The 22,388-nt window shown below is 49.4% G+C and overlaps 1 protein-coding gene across 3 annotated transcripts in view; it reads right to left on the bottom strand.

Annotated features, from left to right (window-relative positions):
- The window catches only part of EDC4 (enhancer of mRNA decapping 4), a 2,544,921-nt gene that overhangs the window by 338,615 nt on the left and 2,183,918 nt on the right, over positions 1–22,388 (bottom strand). For all 3 annotated transcript variants that reach the window (XM_069603831.1, XM_069603839.1, XM_069603847.1), the window contains one exon: positions 15,039–15,204. In XM_069603831.1, coding sequence (XP_069459932.1) covers positions 15,039–15,204 — 166 coding nt within the window. The remainder of the gene's footprint in view (positions 1–15,038; positions 15,205–22,388) is intronic.

Here is a 22,388-nt window from a genome sequence, read left to right as displayed (position 1 = left end):
CAGCGCGGGTCATCCTTCCTGGTCGCTCTCGTCTGAGAGACGTAGTAGCTGAGGGCCCACACTGGGTCCAGCCGATGGAAATGTTCCTCTGTCTGGGAAGGGTGAGGCTGAGGAAATTAGAAGTTACTCACCGTAGTGACTAACGTACTCCTAGTCCATAGTTCCCTTTCCTCCATACTGTATGGGCGTCCCTAGCTAGGAACGGGAGACCAAACCTTTTTCACCAGAACAAATAATCTTCCCCTTTAAATTCAGAGGCACGCAGCCCTGGGAGAATGCGCTCCCCTGACTCAGCCCACTGGCGCCACTCCTCAGTCCCCATTGACGCGTCAACAATATCACCATTGCCCAATGACACCAGTTTTATTGGGTGGGTGGGGAGGGGGGGGAAGAGGATGGTGGGACGTATGGAGGAAAGGAAACTATGGACAAGGAGTCTGTTATCCACTTCGGTGAGTAACCTATAATTACTCCTACGTCCCGTCCCTTTTCCTCCATACTGTATGGGCGATTACAACTGAATGTAGCCCCAGGGCAGAGAGGTGACCCTCCTTAAGAAAACAAGTTCCTTAGTACTGCCTGTCCGAAAGCAGAGTCTGACCATAGCCGGCATCCAGACAATAGTGCTTGCAGAAGGCCGAAGGGGGGGTCCACCTGTCCACCCTGCAGATGACCTGTCAGGGAACGTGTCTCTGGAACGCAATTGTTGTGGCCTTGGCTCTGATAGCATGGGCATGCATATTTGCCAGAAGCGGCTTGTGCTGACCCTCAGACCTCTTTAATGGCTGTAACCATCCACCTTGCTATGGAGACCTTAGGAGCTTGATATCCTGGCCGTGACCAACCGAAGGTGACAAAAAGAGCCTCAGATTTGCGGAAGCTCTTGTTTCTATCAAGGTATAATTTTAGAGCGCGCCTAACATTCAAACAGTGCAGGACCTTCTGAGCATCGTCCTTCGGGTACGTGAAAAAAGTGGGTCTAACCATCTCCTCATTTAGGTGGAAGGAAGAGACTACTTTAGGCAATAACGCGGGATGCTTTCTAAGGACCATCTTGTCCCTATGAAAAGTAGTGTAAGGCTCGGAAGCCACAAGAGCTTGGATCCCGCTGAACCGGTGTGCAGTTGTAAGACCCACCAAGAGGGCTGTCCTAATTGTGACCAGCTTGATGTCCGCGGATGTCATTGGCTCAAAGAGTTTATGGGCCAAGGCGCCCAACACTATGTTGAGGTCCCACACTGGGTGTGGCTTCTTGACAGGCGGGTGGACCTGGTGAGACCCGCCAAATGTATTTTAACCACTGGGTTGGAGGAAGAGAAAATGTCCTCCTCCGGGTTCCAGTAGGCTCAGAAGCCTGCCGCACCTAACTGCCAGCCATCGATTTGCACCCCTGAGTTGACGAGGTGTGCAGAAAAAAAAGATAGCCCGTCGTCCAGCATGCAAATAAGAGGATCAACCTACTTAGACCACTTGTACTGGCTCCTAGTCACATTGCTCCTAGCACCCTGTATGTTGTCTAGCTTAGCCTGCGACAGATGCAGATGCTTAAATTGGACCTGTTCAGGAACCACGCTGCGAGGGCTAATTTCTGGGGGGCGGGGTGGATGACCATGCCTCCCTGCTGCGATAGCAGATGGGCTGGGCCCAATGGAAGGTGAATCGGAGGCTGATCTGACAGGTTGAGCAGTTCCGAGAACCATGGTCTCGCCGGCCACCAAGGAGCTATTAGAATGATGCTGTGGTGTCGGGGCTCCCTTATCTTGCCAATCACCCTGTGAACCAGGGGAGTGGGTCGGAAAGGCATATGCATTCATGCTGTTCCACTGTAACTGTAAGGCGTCGCCCAGGGAGCCAAGGCCCTGTCCCTACCAGGACGCAAACTGAAGGCCCTTCCTGTTGTACCAGGTGGCGAAGCGATCCACCTGGGGCTGCCCCCATCTGCTTAAGATCCCCTGAAGGACTTGATCGTTCAATTCCCATTCATAATTGTGCGCACCCAATCTGCTGAGTCTGTCCGCCTGCAGGTGGATTGCCCTCAAATTAATGTTGTTCACCAGAGACCACTCCCTCATGCTGACGGCCAGGCTGCATAAGGCAGGAGAATTGGTACCACCCTGCATGTTGATGTAATACATGCTGGTGGAATTGTCTGTTTGAATGAGGATCGTCTTGCCACTGATAAGCGGCAGGAAGGCTTTGAGAGCAAGCTAGATCACCTTGAGCTCTAGCCAATATATGGGCCTCCTGTTCCTGAAGGGACCAGACTCCATGGATGCTGTGGTTGTGTAGGGTAGCCACCCAGCCCTCCAAGGAGGAATCTATGGTGATGGTAAGCTGTGGCGCTGATTGCCGGAAGGGTCTGCCTAGCCGCAAGTTGCAGTCCGTGCTCCACCAGACAAGGTGCTGGAGGATAAAGGGAGGAATGCTGACGAGTCCGCCTGGGAACCCCGCTCCTGACTCCATGAGGCTGCGAAGTGCAGAATCTTCTCATTTTGAGCCTTGTGTATGGCACTGCCAGTAGACACGCCGCCATGATACCCAAGAGGTGCTGGTACCACCATGACCCCTGGCCCTCTTGATGGCTGTGATCTTGTCCTACGAGGGGAAAAACTCTCTTGGAGCTCGTGTCACAGATGAGTCCCAGGAACAGCAGATTCTGCGTCGGCTGCAGCTGTTACTTCTTGAGATTGATGGAAACTCCCAATTCGTGTAGCATATTCATGGGGGCGGAGGAGGTGTCATCGACCGCCTTCGGGGATCTTGCCCTGATGATCCAGTCGTCAAGTGATGGGTAGACGTGGTGACCTTGGGCCCTGAGAATGGCTGGCACTGCATTCATAAGCCTGGTAAAGACCCTAGGGGCTGAATTGAGGCCAAAGGGTAGAAACTTGTATTTCAAATGGAAGCCCATGATCCTGAACCTGAGGAAGGAGTGATGAGGCTGCTAAATCGGGACGTGTAGATACGCGTCCTTCAGATCCAGGAAGCACATCCAGTCTCCCTTGCACAGTGTCTCCGAAATAAGCACTTGAGTAACCATCTTGAACTTTTGAAGAGGGAGGGGGAAAAAGTTCAGGGTGGAAAGTTCCAACACACCTCTCAGACCAGCCTGGTTCTTATTGTGTATGGTGAGAATCCTGGAGTAGAAGCCCATACACCGCTGGGAAGCTTCTTGCACTTCAAGGCTCTCTACAAGTGATCGAATTTTCACCAACAGAGTTGTTGTCCTAGTCTGTGGCAGTGGCGGGGAGGAGAGGGGGAGGAACCAGTAGGCGGTAGCCCGCGGACACTACAGATAGAATCCAGGGGTCTGTGAACCTTGTGCGCCAATACTGTGCGTGAAGGGCACGCCTGCCCCACCACCCCCACCGGAGACACGTGGACCCAGAGGGGAATGTCATGCCTTCTTTCCCTCTGAGGCTGAGGCCGAGGCCGAGGAGCGGGACTGACAGAATCCCTTATTCCCCTCCTTGTGTTGTTTGCGGCGGTGCTGATGACTTGGAGATCCGTCCGGCTGCCTAGACCTTCGTTCCTGGAAGCCCGGAACCCACCGAAGACCCGCCCCTTTTTGGAACGCTGCTGCGTCTGTCTATATATCTTGGGCATGGACTTGAGATAGGGATTTCACAGATTGGGAACTGTTCTTTATGCAGTTACTCATCAATAGATTGGTGGCTACCCTCGAATGGAAGGTCCAATATGCGCTCCCGGACATATGGGTTTAATTTGGTAGGACACGGCCAGGCAGTCTTCCTCATGTCCGTGGCGGTGCAGATGGCACGGCCTGAGGTGTCTATATGCGCCACTGTGGACTCCATGATGTCTTGAGTCACCAACTTTGCTTCTGCCAGCCCTGCCTTGAAGCACGTCTGACTGTGCACCGGAAGTTCTAGAAGGAAGTCGGCTATTTCCCGCCAAAGCCTCTGGTTAACGGCTGCGAGCATGGCGTCAGCGTTAGACTGACAAAGGTGCAGAGAGGCGTTGGAGTAGACTTCCTTTCCATACGCCTCCAAGATCTTCTCCTCCTTGCCTAGCAGGGGAGAGGACGAGGTGAAGAGGAAGATTGAGGCTTAGTGTAGAAGAAGGCTGCAGCAACCACCGAAGAGTGCAGTTGAGGGTGTGCCGACAGCAAGAGTGTATCCCCTTCCAATTACCTGTACTTGGCATTGAGGCGCCGATTGGTGGCCTGCGCCGAATGGGGTTTAATCCATCCTTTCTTAGCCAAAGCGACAACGTCCTTGTGCATCAGAATCCTTGTTCTAGCCACGGGGCATAGAGTCAGGACATCGGCCTGGACCCCCGCCTCTGGTTGTTCAACCCCGGGTTGTGGAAGCCCCAAGCATTCGGCCAGACCTGCAAGTTGATCATGGAAAGCCTTAGCTGAAGAAGGTGTGTCGGGGGGGGGGGGGGGGGGGGGGATTGAGGTGTGGCGACCGGGGGTCGGAGGCTGTTGTGGAGGCTGGTGCAGAACCGCCTGGGGTGCAGGAGGCAGAGGAGACGGAACCACATGGGCTGGCGTGGGCCCAGAAGCGTCGAGCCATAGGAGGAATGACTATGGCCGCTGGGGGCAGGACAGGAGGTAGCATGTCCCTGATCACATCCCTAAGGATGGTGCCCATCTGAGGGGATCTAATTAGCATGAGGAATTTCTCGAAGAATCTGTCCTCACAGGCCGGTGGGTGTTAGGTGGCACAGGAGTAGGGCCCTCAGGTTGCAGAGGTCTGGGCGTTCTCTGCCTTGTTGCCTGCGAGGTGTATCTGCCCTGGGACATTGAAGGATATACAGTAGCCCACGTACCTGGTGAAGACCAGTCCCACCTTGAAACTCGTTCTCCCATCTGCTCCGCACCAAGGGGCGGTATCGGACGAGCAGCCTTTTGTATGGTGGGGCGGCCATCTTGTCGGGCTGCATGCCACGTGCCTGCGCCGTGGTGCTTGCCGTGCTGGGCCCGGCCTCCTCCAGGACTCTTGGCGGTGGAGCTTGAGGCCTACCCTGCACCTCAGGACGAGGCCTGGTAGGCGTTGTGCCCTCGACTGTGCTGGCGGTAGTGCTGCATACAGGCGCCCCCTCAGACATTTGTCCAGTAATAGGGCATAGTCCCTCGGGTGGACACCCGGTAAAAGAACCTTGCAGTGCCTCCGCAACGTCCCTGGTAGGCTCTAGTAATGCCTCGGCCTGGCTGCTGGTAGCTGCTAGAACCTGAACAGTCCCTCCTGCTCCGACATCTCCTTGGGAAGGAGTCACCTTTGCGGGGTGCAGAGGAAAAAAGCGGCCATACCTTGGGCCTGGACTTCTGCTTCACCAAGTCCTTCAAGTCCTCTGGAGGCGATCGTTCAAAAAGAGCTTCCGCCACCAAACTAACCTGTTCTTCAGAGCACGTGGTGTAAGCGCGTCATATGCGGTACAACCCTCCCAGCCATGATCAGGGCCAAGGCAGCAGAGCCAAAGAGCATGGGGGTCGGATGTAGGGAAGAGCCCTTCGCAGGCTGGACACCTGCTGAAGCCCAAAGACATCGACATGCGCCAGGGAGGAGCGTGGCGCCTGAGGACCAAGTACCTCATTAAAGACTAATTACAAGGCCGAAGCCAAACCCACGAGCGCCGGTGAAAGCGGTCCACTCCCATCGATGTGGAAAAGAGGACTGGGGAGCGGCGCTAGTGGGCTGAGTCAGGGGAGCGCATGCTCCCAGGGCCGCGCACCTGCGCGCCCCTAAATATAAAGGAGATTATTTTTTTCTGGTGAAAAAGGTTCCGTCTCCCGTCCCTAGCGAGGAACGCCCACCACACAGTATGGAGGAAAGGGGACGTGACTTACGAGTAAAAAGACAGAAAGATGGATCCTTTGAGAGAGCTAGACATCAGAGACCTCCTTTTCGAGGGAGGGTGGCCTGACTCTCAAAATCACCTTCTCCTTGGAGGAAACCAAGTAGGGAGGTTTAACCGATAAAGCCTGGAAATCACTAACCGGTCTAGCAGAAGTGAAGGCGACCAGGAACATCACCTTAAGGGTGAGCAGTCTTAATGAACAGGAAGGAGAAATTACTTACCAGTAATAATCTTTCTGTGGATTCTTCTCCCACAAATTCCTCATCTTGATAGATATCCCATCCAGCATCAGCTTCTTGCAAAATTTCAACATGGGCATAGTGCAGCTTGGCGTCGTCTCTTGACCTCTGTATGCCTCGACCGCGCCACTCCTTGACTCCATGCTTACGTGACGCTAGAGGTATACATACATTATCACTATGCCCCCCATACATCAGTTCCCCACATCTCCCTCCCCCACAATGCTCAGAAGATGAGGGAAGGACTGCATACACTGAATCATAACCAGAGAAGAAAATTTCACTCCACAAAAAATCTATTTTTTTTTCTTCGAATTAGGGTGAATAACAGGCATCCAAGACTGAAAGCCTAAACTACCAAAATTACACGTACTTATCTCTCTTTCTCTTTCATTAACTGGAGATGCAAAGCGTCAATCTATAATCAAAGACGAATCCCACAAAAGAAAAAAGTGACAGAGTGTTGCAAACAAAGACACTTTCCAGGTGGGGTAGACCGAGAGGGCGATGAGAAATATACGGGAGAACAATCCATAGAAATAACATTATCAGTAAGTAATTTCTCATTCAATGAATTGCATTTTCCTGCAGATTCCTCATCTTGAAAGACTCCCAGAGCGGTACCAATTTTAGTTGGCGAGATGAAAGCTTAGACTAAAAATCTCTGCAACACCCCTTTTCCAAACCGGGCGGCTGTAGCCTGGGCCACATCCAAACTGTAATGCTTAGCAAATGTGTGAAGAGACGGCCATGTTGCGGTCTTGCAGATCTCTCCAACTGGCACTGGCCATTGCAGTGCAGTGAAAGTCGGCCCACCACTAGTAGAGTGGGCCCTTATGCTCGAAGGCACATCCTTCCCCGCCTTCTCATAACATTCACTAATACAAAGGATTATCCAGTGAGAGTGTTTGCTTAGTCACTGCTTGCCTCATCCTAGATTAGGGAAAAAGCAAGGAATAATTGATAGTCTCACCTGAAGGTCGCTGTGATAGCTACTTAAACGCTCAATACTCCCATAGGATCTAGCTTATTGAGCCTCTTCTCCTCTTTGCATGGATGAGGAGGAGGATAAAACACTGGCAACTCCACGCTCTTGAATATGTGGAATTCTGAAACAAATTTAGGCAAGATCCATTGACCTACCTTCATAGAAGCTTTCCTCAAAAAAACATCAATAAAGGCAGCCTACAGGAGAGCGCTTGAGTTCACTACCATGCCTCGCCGAGGTAACAGCCACCAGAAAGGCTGTCTTCAGTGTGAGCAGCCTAATGGATATAGAAAGCAAAGGCACAAATTGAGCAGCTATCAAAAATGTAAGGACCAAATTCAGGTCACAATATGTAACCACAAAAGGCGTTGGAGGAAACGTATTTACAAGGCCCTTCAAAAACAGGGCCATCATCAGAATACAAAAGAAAGAATGTTGATCACTTAAAAAAGGACAAGGCCCTCAAGTAGATTTTGACCCGTGTCTTTCTGTAGTCCTGAATGTTGAAATGGATTTTGGGAATCTGGCCTGATGGACAGATTTTAGGAGGCCACCCTAGTGATAGCGAACAGGGAAACTCAGAGGTTAGCAAAAACCCAATCAAGGTAGCAATGGAGAGAAGTCCAGGCTATTCTCAGGAGAGAATAACTGGGGCCAGTGGCCCACAAAATGAAGCACACAATAATTCAATTTATAAAGGAAAATGCAAAAATACTATATTTATTCTGAGACCAAAAGAGACACACAAACAGAAACAAGCAGGTGATAATATCGCACAACACTCATCAATTTTAAACATATATAGTCACCATAGGTACTTAAAAATGCACTGAACATAATCAACAAAAGAAGGCAAGTGATGCAGTAAAATGTAACCAATTCACAAGAAATGTGCCCTCACTTCATAAATCCAATCCCTATGAAGAGTTGGACCTTGTGCCCAAAAGTCACAATGCTGCTCTCCAGAAAGTGTCTGATGTAGGTAAAAAGTAGGTAGGTAAACGCATAATGGAGGCCAAAGACTCACTCAACCAGAAATGTGTCTCCCAATGCCCCCTTCGTGGGAATTCCTTCAAGCAAAACGGTGTGCACTTTATTTATATAATATCTTTTTAGCCTTACGGCTTTGTATATATAACATATATTACAAAGATAAACAATACATAAATCCAATACCTTCAAGACTTTGGAATTACTATCTAGATTTACAATAAATAACACATAAAAAGCTAAAGAAATATGCTGAACAGTTTAAAATTTCTTTTCTGATAAACTTTTACCATAAAAAAGATCAAATTAATGTCATCACCTTGCATAACATTTCTCCATATACAAGAGACATTGCTAGGATCAAACAGATTATTAAATGATTTTTAAAAACGATTATGTATCATGGTAAGACTCTCACAATTTACAAGGAGATGCTTTAAAGATTCGTGGTCCAGGGAGCTACATAGACACAATCTCTCTGGGCGACTTATGCCAATTCTCGCTCCTTTTATCTTAAGGGCTTCACAGTGGTTAAATTTCAACATGAGATAGTATCTAAAAATCTTTGGGCTAAGATATGCCATAATGTACATACGTGAGGTCCTATATTGGCAGAATGGGCCGCTATGAGATTTTGCAGCCATCTCGACAAGATGACACTCTTAGCTATACATTACCAGTTTCTTTCCCAGCCAGCCTTTAAACTGAGCATGTAAGCTTCGACCGGGGTCGTGCACAAACCCTACAGACCACTTATTATATTGTGACATAATAATGCCAAACGTTCCCATTGTAATTCAACAATCAATCCCTATGTATGCCTGGACATATGATAAAATAATGGTGTTGTTATTTATCGCCTTTAAGTTTTCATAGCACATTACTGGTCTACGAATACATTCAGATACAATACATTTCAGATCAAATTCTAGATACAAATATCCCACTGTGATGTTGCGAGGCAACCTTAAAAATTTGCGGAGTAGCATAGCTTTTTTAGTTCAGCATGGTTTTTGTGGCCCCATATCTCTATGCCATACAGTAGCACATGGTGCATTTTTGCAGTGTATAACATCAATATAGCAAAAGTTGAGAATCCAACATTTCAATCGATGAATATACTAATTGTGCTTGCAAATTTTAAGCACTTTGCTATGGTTGATATCCAGTGCAATTCCCATTTGGGGTTATCGTCTACCAGCATGCCTAGATAGTCATAATCATGGACATGCTCAAGGCTAGACTTATCCATTGTCCAAACACATTTTTTAGGGGGCTTTTTAGCAGAGAAGACCATTATCTTACTTTTAGCAATAATTACTTGCAGCCCGTTTTGCACTTTATGTTGTCCTTCGTGGCAAACACATCCACAGATGGAGTTCCCCACACAGAGATCATCTCTGCAACGACCAGCGGGCACATCTCCTGTTCGTGGGAGACCATTCTCTGCCTGCTCAAAGCATCCACCAACCTGCTCTCTGCCCTTGCTAAGAAGGGCTACCAAGGCCAAGATCCTGTTATCCAGAATGCAGAACCATAACCGCATGGTCTTCCTGCACAGGGGCAGTGACTGAACGCACCCCTTGCTTGTTTAGGTAAGTCATGGCCACTGTTGTCTGTCAAAAGGAGGGACATATTTCCCCCTGAGGGATGGCGCGAAAGCCACCACGGCTAGTCCGATTGCTTGCAGCTCCAGCTGGTTGATGTGCCAGAAGCGTTCCACCAAGTAGCAAAGATCGCGCACCTGCAGTGAGCACTCCAGCTCTTCAGGAACGCATGCGTGACCACGTGTTCCTCTTGAGCCAAGGTGGCCAAAGGGTTCCCCCATCATCATGCTCTCCCTTTTGGCCAACTAGGAAAGGTTGCTGGCCATTGACCTTGATATGCTGAGCACATCCAAAAGTCTGCCCTCTGGCACCAGGAATACGCAAAAGACCATGATACCCAAAAAGGCGGAGTAAGGAAGCTGCTAGAAGGCTGCTGGAGGACTGGAAAAGTGTGCCCATCTGACTGATGCTTGGGGGCCCTTCCCGGCCCCAGTGTCCAGGACCGCTCCAATAAATCGAAGCCTTTGCATTGGTGTAATATGGGACTTGTGGAAGTTCAGGGAGAAGCCCAAGCTGTGAATCAAGGAACAGGTCTCGAGTTGCCTTGTTGCCTGCTCTGGGTACCTTCCTCAAATCAACCAATTGTCTAGGTAATGGAACACAAGGACGCTGGAACTCCTGCAGTGAGCTACCACCAGCGTGGTGAAAACCCTGGGAACAGGAGTTAGGCCAAAGGAGAGCACTTTCAACTGATAAGGAGTAGCCTCAACAACGAACCAGAAGAATCACATGTGCTTGAGAGAGATCTGCACATGGAAATGGGCATTCAAAAGGTCCAGCGACACCAAACACTTCTGGAGTTCCAGAGCCCAGTGAATTTCTCTCAACGACACCATCCTGAACTTGTGCTTCCCCATGAACTTGTACAAGTCCCTGAGGACCAGGATGAGATCGAGTCCGCCCTCTTTCTTGGGCAAGTCGTGCGAGTACCAGCCCGACTCCCTCTCTTTGGCTGACACCAACTCCACTGCACCCTTCAAAAGTAGGGCATTCAGTTCTTCCTGGAGCTCCAACTGCAGAGGAAGGGGTAGAGGCCTGTACAGCGATCTCGTGGTGAAGGGGAGACAATATTCTGACGTAACCCCCTCGACACTTGTGCCCTTCAGCTGGTCATCTCTTTCCACCTGTCGAGTGCTCAGAGACCCTCCTCCAACCGTTTAAGCATGCAGAGAGAACTCAAAGCTGTTTAGTGGGCACCGTCGCCACTGACGTGGAGATTGATTGACCCGTTGATGACCCCTCCCCCCAGCCGGGGAGCGAGAACCACCCCCCCCCCGACCCTGCTTGGCTTTGGATGCTGAGCATTGCGCATGTAAAGGGACATAGCGCCTGTAGCTCCTGCCTCTGGACACAAATGAAAAGTATTGTATAGCAGGCTGCTGAATCACCAGGCCCAAAGACTTTGCTGCATTTTTTCGACTTGTTGAAGGGCTTCAAGGACTCATCAGCCTCGGCCCTAAGAGGTGCTCATCATCAAAGGCCATGTCAAGAAATTCTGCTTGCACAATCATGGAAAACCCTGAACCGTGGAGGTATGACACCCTACAGCGCCACATCGATGTTCTCAACAAACAGCTGACACAGTCCGTGGCCTCAAGACCTGTCTAGAGGGCTTGGCACGACACCTCCTTGCCATCATTGACTAGATCGATGAACCCATCCCTCACCTCACCAGATGGGAGATGGTTTGCCACATCTGAAATGGTTCTCCATAGAACGTGAGGGTACCCGGGAAAGGCGCAGGTGCTATTGATGGTCTCTAGCATCATACTCCCCTATGCAAAGATTTTCATTGCCTGGGTATCTGTCTTTTTTGATTCCCTGTCCATAAGGAGATTTGACGTGGACGTCGAAGGCCTTAAACTCATTGTACCGGCCTGGACCACCAGACCCTCAGGGGTTATATGAGCAGTCAAAAAGGGCAAATTGCCCCTAGCCAGCTAATATTATTTTGTTAGGTTGACCGCCAGCATCAAGCGTGGTCACTGCCTAACGTGGCAATCGTGTCTGAAACGGCTGCATTGAAGGACGGAGCTCTTGCGGACTGCAGACCTTTGTCCAAAATGTCTGTCAGGCCGTAGTATTTCAAGGGTTTGGTTGGAGCGCCGATGGCGAGAGCCAACACTAACCTTTCAACCAGATTACTGTATTGTGAACTGGGGTGAGTGAAGGGAAACACCTGCTGCATCTCAAAATCGGGCAAAGTATCTAACCCACTCGTGTCATGCAGCCAACTGGCCATTGCCAATAGATCAGCCTGGCCCATGAGGAAATCTGGCATGTGCTGTGCTCTGTAATGCATCGGGAGAATTCGTCCCTTCTCCACAAGGGGCAGCAACCCCCTTTAAGGCTAGGGAGGTAAGCCCGCTCTGCAAGACCCTGCCTAGGGGATTGGGAAGTGGAAACTCACTGGGATTGACTCCACCTTAGGGGGACAAGGACTCCCATTCCCTATGCAGGACACTATGTGCATACATGGGACTGCCTTGCATCCAAAACACGGTGTCCTCCTGTTTGGCTGCAGGTAATGTGGAAAACACATTACCTGAAAATAAAGGAGATATCGTGTTAAGAATAAATAGTTATGAAAACGGGAGCAGGAAGCCTAAACAGAGGAGAGAGCCTGGTAAGCAGGGATAGTCCCCTGATGTCAATACTCCAAGCGAGGCAGAGTCCGCGGTACTCCGAGAAGTAGGCAAGGCTATTCGCAGAGACGCCGGAGGACCGGTGTAGCAGACAGCAGGAGATCCGCTGTCTGGACGGAATCACAGGAACCATCCGAAGAGATGGCGTGGTGGGCCTAGAGCCCTCCTAACTAGGCTGAAACATCGATGATAGGAAGCAAGGAAAGCTTCCACCTGCCACCTTTTGGGGAACGTAGTGAGCTAAAGAGAAGCAGAGACGAGAGCAACCGAGAAACCAAGAAGTGAAAAGCGTAAATTGACCTACCCGAGCATGAGGCAACTCCTGGAAAGTCAACTCGGGCTGATGCAGGTACAGGGGTGTGCTGGAGGAGCGTGCGGCATCCCGGATGAATAAACAATGAAGCAAAGAGACTATGATTGTGTGACATGTATTACCAGAATAACAAGTGAGCAGAAACAGATATCGGAGGAGCTATTCAAAGGCATAGAGCAGGAAAAAAGTTGTGAAGCGTTAAGAAGTGGAAACAACTCACATGGGGAAGAGATAAAACCCCAAGAAGTGATTTTACGAGAGACAACTGGTAAAGAGTGGGGGTTCTGGGAGTTTCTCTACTACCGGCCTATATCCCGGGTTAGAGTCTCAACGAGAGTCTTTAGCTCACCATACTTTCACAGAAGAGAAATTTCCACTACATATCAGTCTTTGTCCTGCCCAAGGGCAGTCCAGCACTAAGATGCCTGGCAATTCTCTTCTGAACAAGAGTACCAACAGCAACCCCAGACAAGTGTTTCGGCCTGGTTGGGCCTCGTCAGTGAGGCGGAGCTGTGTCTCTCAAAGAACAGTGACCAAGGGTTCCACGTCTGGATTACACTATTAATTTAGGGTGAAAACCCGGGCTATAGGCCGGTAGTAGAGAAACTCCCAGAACCACCCTTGTTTTTGCATATTAAGTAGCACCCACAGTTTAGGTAATCGGCAGCATCTTAAGCTTCCTCTGGTTTTTTTTATGGGTTCTGTGAAAAACCAGAGGGTGCGTCACCCTCTAGCCCCGGGGGATCGATCTCTCTCAGGTGGCCAGGGCACGCCCAACGCCTTTGGATCCAGACTCTGGGGGTGGACCAGTGCGGGAGGATCACCTGGGTCAGGGGTTTTCAGGGAGTCGGGGTGAGGCAGCCGATGGTGGAATGTTGTATTCCCCACTATTTTGTTTATCCAACCCATCCTATTTTTTAGGATTCTCCAAGGTCCCAACTCCCCCCGCTCCTTTTTTTACACAAACACTGGGCAGAGGAAGACTGAGTAACAACATTAACTTTCACAAGTCCGTACTGGACATGTCCTGCTAATCGGATCAGGCAAAGTCAAGCACCTGACTAAGTGCATACACCTGATACCAACTAGCTCTTCTCACACAAATAAAAGGCAGAACCCAAAGACACACTCTGAGCAAGGGGGAACACAAGTACGAGCAGGGCTTCCGGGATAAAGGCAAACCTATTGGAGCAGAGAGACGGACCAAGGGACGAGAGCAGGGGGTCGAGAACCCCAAGAGTTCCCTACTGGAGGTCATTGCCTCGGACAGGCCGCGGAAGACACATCGAGAAGGCCAGATCCCACACCAGAAGGCTGCATTGCGTTTTAGGGATGCCAGCGACCCTCCCGGGTAAACGGCAGAGTTGGGGAGGCGAGGTCAAGCCTGTGGTACTACCCTTGACTCATGATTTGGAAATCGTGAAACCAAGAAAGAAACACACAGCCGGTGTGTTGGCAAGCGACCTGAGAGACCGATGTGTGTTAATGTTTGAAGTAGAAACAATATATCGCAAGTGAAGGCTGCACGCGTGTGTTGAGACGCGAAGAAGGGCAGACCTGTGAATGAACTTTGAAGTAAGGACAGCTGTGAAATCAGCGATACTAAGTAACGGAGTGGACTGGCGAAAGGAAGTTGCCAATTCGAAAGTCTCTGTGAAAGGTACATTGTTTGAAGCAATAAAGAGAATGAATGACAAAATGAAAGTTAAACCGTAAACCTTGAGTCCAAGTGGTCCTGCGGTGGTCTGTAAAGAAAGCCACGCACATTCGAAAGGCTTCGACATCACAAAGTGGTCGGAGCCCAACAGAGGGAGACCCAAAGCGTAAGCAGCTTGGGGAAGGGAGTCCCACCCCCCCCTAAAGGTTTTGTTGAACTGTGTTGTGAGAGGTCTGAGCCTGACAGAAGGGGACCTACGTGAACATTTTTGAAATATTATTTTGAAGTCAGGAAAAGAGACTTTAACGTGGAAGGCCAGGCGGGCCGCGATCCACGTTTTGGAACTGTTTATTGTGTTGGAAAACGAGTCAGAGTGTCATCCTGCCTACAGGGACAGCCTTACTCTGTGAGGTCTTACGTGGGGAGGAGAGCTGGTTCAACCGCATTTATTCTTTTTGAACACTGATTTTTCCTTTGCATACATTTCTCCTTTATACACTTTTTGTCCAAGAGATAGGGCAGTCATTAGGTTTTGTTAGCATAGGCCATTTATTTTTCTGACGTCCTCCACTAGGACTGTTTTTATCGTTTGATGGTCGAGACTACTCCCATCTTAGTTATAGGGCAAAGTAGGAGTTTTTCCAACACCAACAACTTCAATAAAGGTTTTACAAATTGTATTCATTGTGTCAGTGTCATACTTGTGATACCATGCCTCCCCAACAGTTCATAATGTATAATGCAGAAATAATAAAATACAGACTTTGACTCACATTCCTGTGTTCCTTGTTTGAAACTGGCATTGATCTGTTGAAACATGGACTGACATCCCTTCTCGAAGGCCGGCAACACAATGCTCTGGAATGCTTCCCGGTACGCTGCCTGGATTGGACCTTGCAGGGCATCAGCCGCAGCTCTCCCAATAGCATCCGAAATGTTCTTTACAAGTAAAAAAAACACAGGTATTTCCAGTTACACATAATTGGTAATACTTGATCTGAGATAATTTGTCATATAGTGTATTAACATTTGCCAATGTCTTACTTTCCCTATTCCCCAAACTGCCAATGTTAGGCCAAACATTAAGAACAAACTGCCACTTGCCTGCCCAGTTAACTCAAATAGGACAGCCTTTTTAACCAAAGAGAGCCTATAACAAATCCCCATAACTAAATTATATACCAAGTGGAAGTTTGGAAGATCAGAATAATCACTTTTGTTAAAACTTCTACAGTACACCATAATAATCACTTACCAAAGGTACATTTATGTAAATATATATATAAACAGAGGGGAGTGAAATAAACCTTTTTAGCACTATGTCGAAGATGGAATCTGTTCTGGTCTTGGAATCCACACAAAAATGTTTTAAGAAGTATAGGAAAGCCCACATTGCATCTTTCCATATCTATAAAAATAAAGTACACATGGAGAAGGATTGATTCTTTACTTTGACAGAACTCAGAAACAGCTGGAGAAATCTTTCATACAACATGTTACTTACCTTGCAGTAAAACAATTTCTGAGGACTCTCCATTTCCTTTCCAGATTTATTATCTTTAAACTTTCTCCATAGGCAAGGGTTGAGACATTACATTCTGCACTATCCAAAAATGAGCACTAAATGTGGCAACCAATGTTGCCAGAAACCACAACAAAGATGGAAAACTGATTTCACCTAACTTTTCCATCATGGGACTCCTCATTATATTCCTAACCTTTACAAAAATTCCAAACATCAAGTGGACCACGGGATCCATGAACACCAACTAAAAACAAACTTGAAAATAACCATATACACTCTTTGTATTCCTACAGAGACACTGCACCTATAAGCTTGGGTGTACCCTAGCTGAACACTCAGAGTAGAATGTTACACAACAAAATAGGCTCATCATGAAGCTGACAGAGCGAGGACCATACATACTTTCCTGAAATTGTAGGGGTGAGTAAAGAGGTCTGTTAAGAATACAATGACAACAACGACGGAGAAGGAATAGTTACTTATAAATCGAGTTCTCCACATATTTTCATAGCTCTATACACACACACAAAAAAATTAAAACTACATTTAAAAACCAGTTCAGGGTACTACTTACAAAATGTTAAAAGCCACAAACATTGTAGATACCAATGTTAACGTTTGAAGAAGCTTGTCATGAAAATAAATCTACTTCAAAACCACCATGTACACAACATATCCTACCTTTCAATAATATTGTTTTAGACATGTTGAGGTTTATATGTTGTGTGTTTCGTGTCAAAGTGAAATATATATATATATATATATATATACATATATACATACATTCAATGAAATACCCTTTGTTAGAGGGATGTTATGTTTACAAGCAAAACTGAAAACTCCCAGAAATTCACCAGTTTTGGTAAGCTAAGCAACCATAACTCGCACCACCAGTGTGCACTGCTAACACTAATACCCACGACATCACAGATTACCTCACAAATATCATTTATTACATCACTGATGACATCACATATCTAGCCCACTTGTTTTTGTTGACTGAAATATGTAGGCCAGGCAGTCTTGTTTACTGACAGTCAAAATAAGATAATTGAAAAGGTGCTATATGTATGTAGACATTAACCATCTTGTATGTTATTAAAGTACTTTCCTTAGGGTTTGGTCTAAACTCATGGTGCACATATATTGAGCAATAAGCAGGCTTCAAACACAAAATTCATTTACATACATAATGATGAACTTTAACATTATTGACTTTTTCTGGTGATGTTTCTTTTTGTTTACTTTAACTTTCCGTGTTTGTACCACTAATTTGTATGCATTGTGGATCTTCACATGTATGGTTTGTATTAACACAATTATGTAGTAAGTCTTGAATTATTACTATTTATTCCATGTTTAACATTACTAAAAACTCTGCTAAAGTAGCATTCATTATTTTAGTAGCCAAAATTGCCAAATTAAACATATTGTACTTCAATGGTGCATGCTGCAGCGATTACCTATGTGTATGTATCATTAGGTTCCTGTACCAACAACACTCCAACATAATATTTTGTTTAGAGGAATACATTCTTTAATACATGAAGTACTTCATAACAGGTCTTCTAATCACCATACTTCTTGCTACCAACATCGTAAACACAACCCCTTGTAGGAACCTTTCATCACATTTAATTTAATATGTGATGTCATCAATGATGTGATCAATGACATTTGTGATGTCATCTTTGATGCCCTGGGTGTTAGTGTTAGCAGTGCACAGTTGTGGTGCGAGTTATGGTTGCTTAGCTTGCCATAACTGGCGAATTTCTGGGGGTTTTCGGTTTTACTTGTAACCATGACGTCCCTATAACAAAGTTTTTTTCATTGAATTTCATAGGTTATTAGCGCAACTTAACCAGAACGTCCCTTTAATAAAGTTTGTTCACTGAATTTCATGGGTTTTTACTAGTGCACCCTAATTTGCAACAACTTCCCCAATATAGCAGCATTTTCGGCCGATCTAGAAAGTTTTAACTTAAAGATGTGCCATTCCCCACCGCCTAGCAACTTTTTTAACACTTCTATGAACTTTCTGTAACTTTATGCACAGTTTTGTTTGCAGACGCTCGTGAACGTCTGATGTCATCGCAGACTTTCTGGACAGTCTCACGTGACTTAAGCAGAATCCTATGCAGTTCCCTTAGGGAGCACTACAGAAGATTAGGACTACAGGTATATGCAATAAATCCCGTTTGGCATCAGTCTGTACCACACAGATTTAGTTGGTAGCTGTGGCTGAGCAGTCAGACTTATCTCAAGAGGGAGATGAGCAGTATTCAGGGTTTACACAATAGAACCACAGTACTATGGAACAAGGAAACACTGACCAAAGCTTTGTATCAAAAAGAAGGAACAAGTTACTTACCTGTAACTGTTGTTCTCCAGCATGGGTCTGGCATGTATTCACATGCTCATGAATATTCCCCGTCGTCAGGCCGGGAATCCTCGGTACAGAAAAAAATCAGTATCAGTTTCGTTTCTGATCTGTCTTTCTTAGTAGTAACCAATCACTGGTCTCTGGGTCATACTGCCCCCAGCCAATGACTGCCCTCTCCCTAAGCCCCGCCTCTGGCAGCCATCCTCAGATTTGGTAGCACGTAAAGTGGCAGTATGACCAAGTGAAGAGCCGCAGAGGGGTAGGCGAGAGGGTTCGCATGTGAATCCATGCCAGACCCATGCTGGAGAACAACAGTTACAGGTAAGTAACTTGTTCCTTCTCCAGCATGGGGTCTGGCATGGATTCACATGCTCATGAATAAGAGAATACATAGCAGTACACACATGCACAACCACGGGAGGTGGCAAGGCTCAACATTAAGCAATACAACAACTCAACATTAAGCATCTCTTACCTCCTCACCAGGCTCACCTTAAGCGAACAGGTTGCGCAGCACTGCTTGGCCGACCCTGGACTCCTCCCTGGAGTCCCGATCGACGCAGTAGAATCTTGTGAAGGTGTGCGTCGACCTCCACAGCGCAGCCCTGCAGATGTCCAGCAGGGTACACCAGACAGGAACGCCGTGGTAGCAGCGATCGCTCTGGTCGAATGGGCTCTCGGACGGCCGGGCAGCGGTCGGTTTGCCAACCGGTGACAGTGCATGATGCAGCCGGAGAGCCATCTGGAAATGGAAGTCTTCGAGAGAGCCTTCCCTTGATTCACAGTCCCAAAGTTCACAAACAGCTGTGACGTCTTCCGAAAACTCTTTGTGCGGTCCACATAGAACTTCAGCGCTCTAGCTACATCCAGTGAGTGCAAAGTCCTCTCGGCCGGCAACGGGAAGAAAACTGGCAACATCAAGGGCTCGTTGAGGTGGAAGTCCGACGGCACCTTGGGCATAAAGGAGGGGTGTGTCCTTAGCACCACCCTCGTGTCATGAAAAGTCAAGTATGGAGGCTTGCAAGATAGGGCCTGGATCTCTCCCACTCGTCGTGCAGAGGTGATGGCCACGAGGAAAGCTGTCTTCCATGACAGGAACTTCAAAGGCGCCGAATGCATAGGCTCGAATGGGGCCCCCATGAGCCTGGTCAGCACCACATTAAGCTCCCACGCCGGGGCAGGAGCCTTCACCGGCGGGAATGATCGGAATAGTCCCTTCATGAATTCTTTCACCAGGCGATGAGACCACAAGGACGCCCGTCCCGTAGTCCTGGTATATCGGGAGATTGCAGCCAGATGTATTTTGATGGAGGCGTGAGCCAGTCCAGCTTTGGCCAGCGACAGTAGGTACAGCAGTACTTGAGGGGCCGTAATCCGCAGAGGGTTAATCTTCTGTGCACGGCACCAGACAGAGAACTTCTTCCATTTATGTCCTTAGCACTTGAGAGTTGAGGACGCCCTGGCCTTTGCAAGAACCTCTCTGCAGTCAGCCGGGATGTCGTACCCTCCAAACTCTAGTGCTGCAGGAGCCAGGCCTGCAAGTTCAGCGACTCCGGGTTGTGGTGAAGAATGGCGCCTCCTTCTCTGGAGAGAAGGTCTGCGTCCGTCGGTAGCTTGACTGGTGGGGACGTTGACAAGTCCAGAAGGTCCGGGAACCAGATCTGTCTCGGCCACGCCCGTGCGACGAGGATCATCCTGCACCGGGACCTCTTGAGCTGGTTGATGAGCCGGAGCAGCAACGGCAGCGGAGGGAACGCATAAAGAAATAGGCCGTCCCAGGGGAACTAGAAAGCATCGCCCATGATCCTCGGCTGGGGGAACCTGCTGGCGAACCTCCGGCATTTGGAATTCGTCGCTGTCGCGAAGAGATCGATTTGGGGTTCGCCCCATCGTCGGAAGAGTCGATCCACTTGATCCTGGCGTAGTTCCCACTCGTGGCACGAGCGCAGCTCCCTGCTGAGTGAGTCGGCGATCGTGTTTTTTATTCCTGCCAGATGAAGAGGCACCAGAAACATCCCCTGGGCGACGGCCCAATGCCACAGATTCTGGGCTTCCTTGGATAGGGCAGGGGACCTGGTTCCGCCCTGCTTCCGGATGTAGAACATCGTGGTGGTGTTGTCGGTGAAGATCCTCACCACCTTGCCCTTGAGGGACGGAAGAAAGGACCTGAGGGCCCAAACACTGCGCGGAGCTCCAAGATGTTGATGTGGAGAGACTTCTCCTCCGGGAGCCAAAGGCCTCTCGCGTGAAGATCTCCGGAGTGCGCTCCCCAACCTTCCAGGGAGGAGTCCGTCGTCACCGTCACCTGGTGAGCTGGGGTCTGAAAGTCTGTGCCCGTCGACAGATGGGAGCGGGTACCCCTCCACCGGATCGCCTGACGGAACGTCTCATTGAGAGGGATCCTGTCCTCGAAGCTGCCCGTCGACTGGACCCAGCGGGCGTCGAGGCTCTTGTAAGGGGCGCATCCGAAGCCAGCAAAGGCGCAACAGATAAATGCAGGAGGACATCATCCCGAGGAGGGATTTGATAGATCTTACCCTGGCCATGTCCGTGGGCAGCAGACGCTGCACCTTGCCCAGAATGGTCCTGGTCCTTTCCTCCGACGGCGAGGCCAGCCGCGCCACTTTGTCGAGCTTGGCTCCCAGAAACAGGGCGACTTGCGACGGAACCAGGTGGGATTTTGGAAAGTTGATGGAGAATCCCAGGTCCGTGAGCAGCTGGACGGTCTTCGCAGTGGGCTCCACGGCGAGCTCCCTTGTCCTTTCACGGATGAGCCAGTCGTCCAGGTAGGGGTAGACGTGGATCCCCTGTAGGCGCAGCTCCGCCGCCACCGGTGCGAGGCACTTGGTGAACACCCTGGGTGCCGACTTCAATCCGAACGGGAGGGCTTTGAACTGGTAGTGCCGCCCTTGGACCACGAACCTGAGGAACTTTCGGTGTCTTTTTAGAATAGGGATGTGGAAGTACGCATCCTCCAAGTCCAACGACGACAGGAAATCGCCCTCCTCCTGCTGTTCCAGCATGTGCTGGTGGGTGACCATACGGAACTTCTGTGCCTTGATGTACTTGTTCAGTCGTCGTAGGTCCAGGATGGGGCGCCATCCTCCTGTCTTCTTTTTTTACGAGGAAGTACCTTGAGTAAACTCCAGAGCCCCAAAGCCTCTTTGGGACAAGCTCGATGGCACCCTTCTTGAGCATCGCCCTTACTTCCAACAGCAGTTGAGGGACGTGATTTTCCTTCCTGGCCACGGGTGGAACGCGAGGGCAATTCTTCTAAAACTCGAGGGCGTGCCCTTGGGCCAGGGCGTCCAGCACCCAACGGTCAGTGGAGATGGACTCCCACACGCTGACGAACCTCGCTAGCCGGCCTCCCACCGGGGTGCTTCGGCGGGGGCCCGACGCCACGGTCGGTTCAATCTTGTTTGGAGGCTGCCTTGCCTCCTTGACCTCCCTGTCGACGACGAGAACCACCTGACTTGCCGCGTTCCCTGTAGGCTTCCTGGGACGAAGATCATGCCGCTTGGCGGTACGTGGAGGAGCCACTGCCGGATCCCTTGGAGGCACCTTGTCTGCCTCCGGAGCTCCGAAAGGACGGCCGTCGTTGGAGCACTCCCAGTGCCCGGGAAGTCTGTGTCTGTCTTGATGGCCTGAAGGGACTCATCAACCGCCTTCCGAAACAGGTTGTTCCCGTCGAAGGGCATGCCCAAAACCTTGGTTTGTACGTCCTGGCGGAAATCCGTGGCCTTGAGCCATCCTCTTCGTCTCAAGCAAACGCCGTTGCCCAACTGACGGAAACCGGTGTCGGCGATGTCCGTTGCCACCGTGATGGCGTGGTCCGAAGCAATCTCACCCTCCAGTAGGATTTCAAGGGCCTCAGCCCTTTTGGCGTCCGGAAGGAAGTCCAACAGAGGGGTGATTTTGAACCACAACTCCCTGTCGTAGCGGGCTACGATAGCCAGGGCGTTGGCCGCCTTGATAGTCGTCGCTGCGGATGAGATGTTCCGCCGTCCCATCGTGTCCAACTTCCTGCCCTCGCCGTCCGGCGGGGAAGTTGATGTCGAGGCCGATGCCCCCCCAGCTTTCTTCTTTGCCGCCGCCGAGACGACCGAATCCGGGGTAGGTTGCGCCCGAAGGCACAAGGGGGCAGCGTCGGGGACCCGGTACTTCTTCTCGTACCGGTCCCTCTTTGCTGGCGCCGTGGCAGGGTTCTTGAGG

This window comes from Ambystoma mexicanum, chromosome 1p, assembly GCF_040938575.1.
Source record: "Ambystoma mexicanum isolate Mex_15411 chromosome 1p, UKY_AmexF1_1, whole genome shotgun sequence".
NCBI lineage: Eukaryota > Metazoa > Chordata > Amphibia > Caudata > Ambystomatidae > Ambystoma > Ambystoma mexicanum.
Note: the sequence above shows the minus strand (reverse complement) of the source record. Positions and strands in the feature narration are given on the sequence as shown.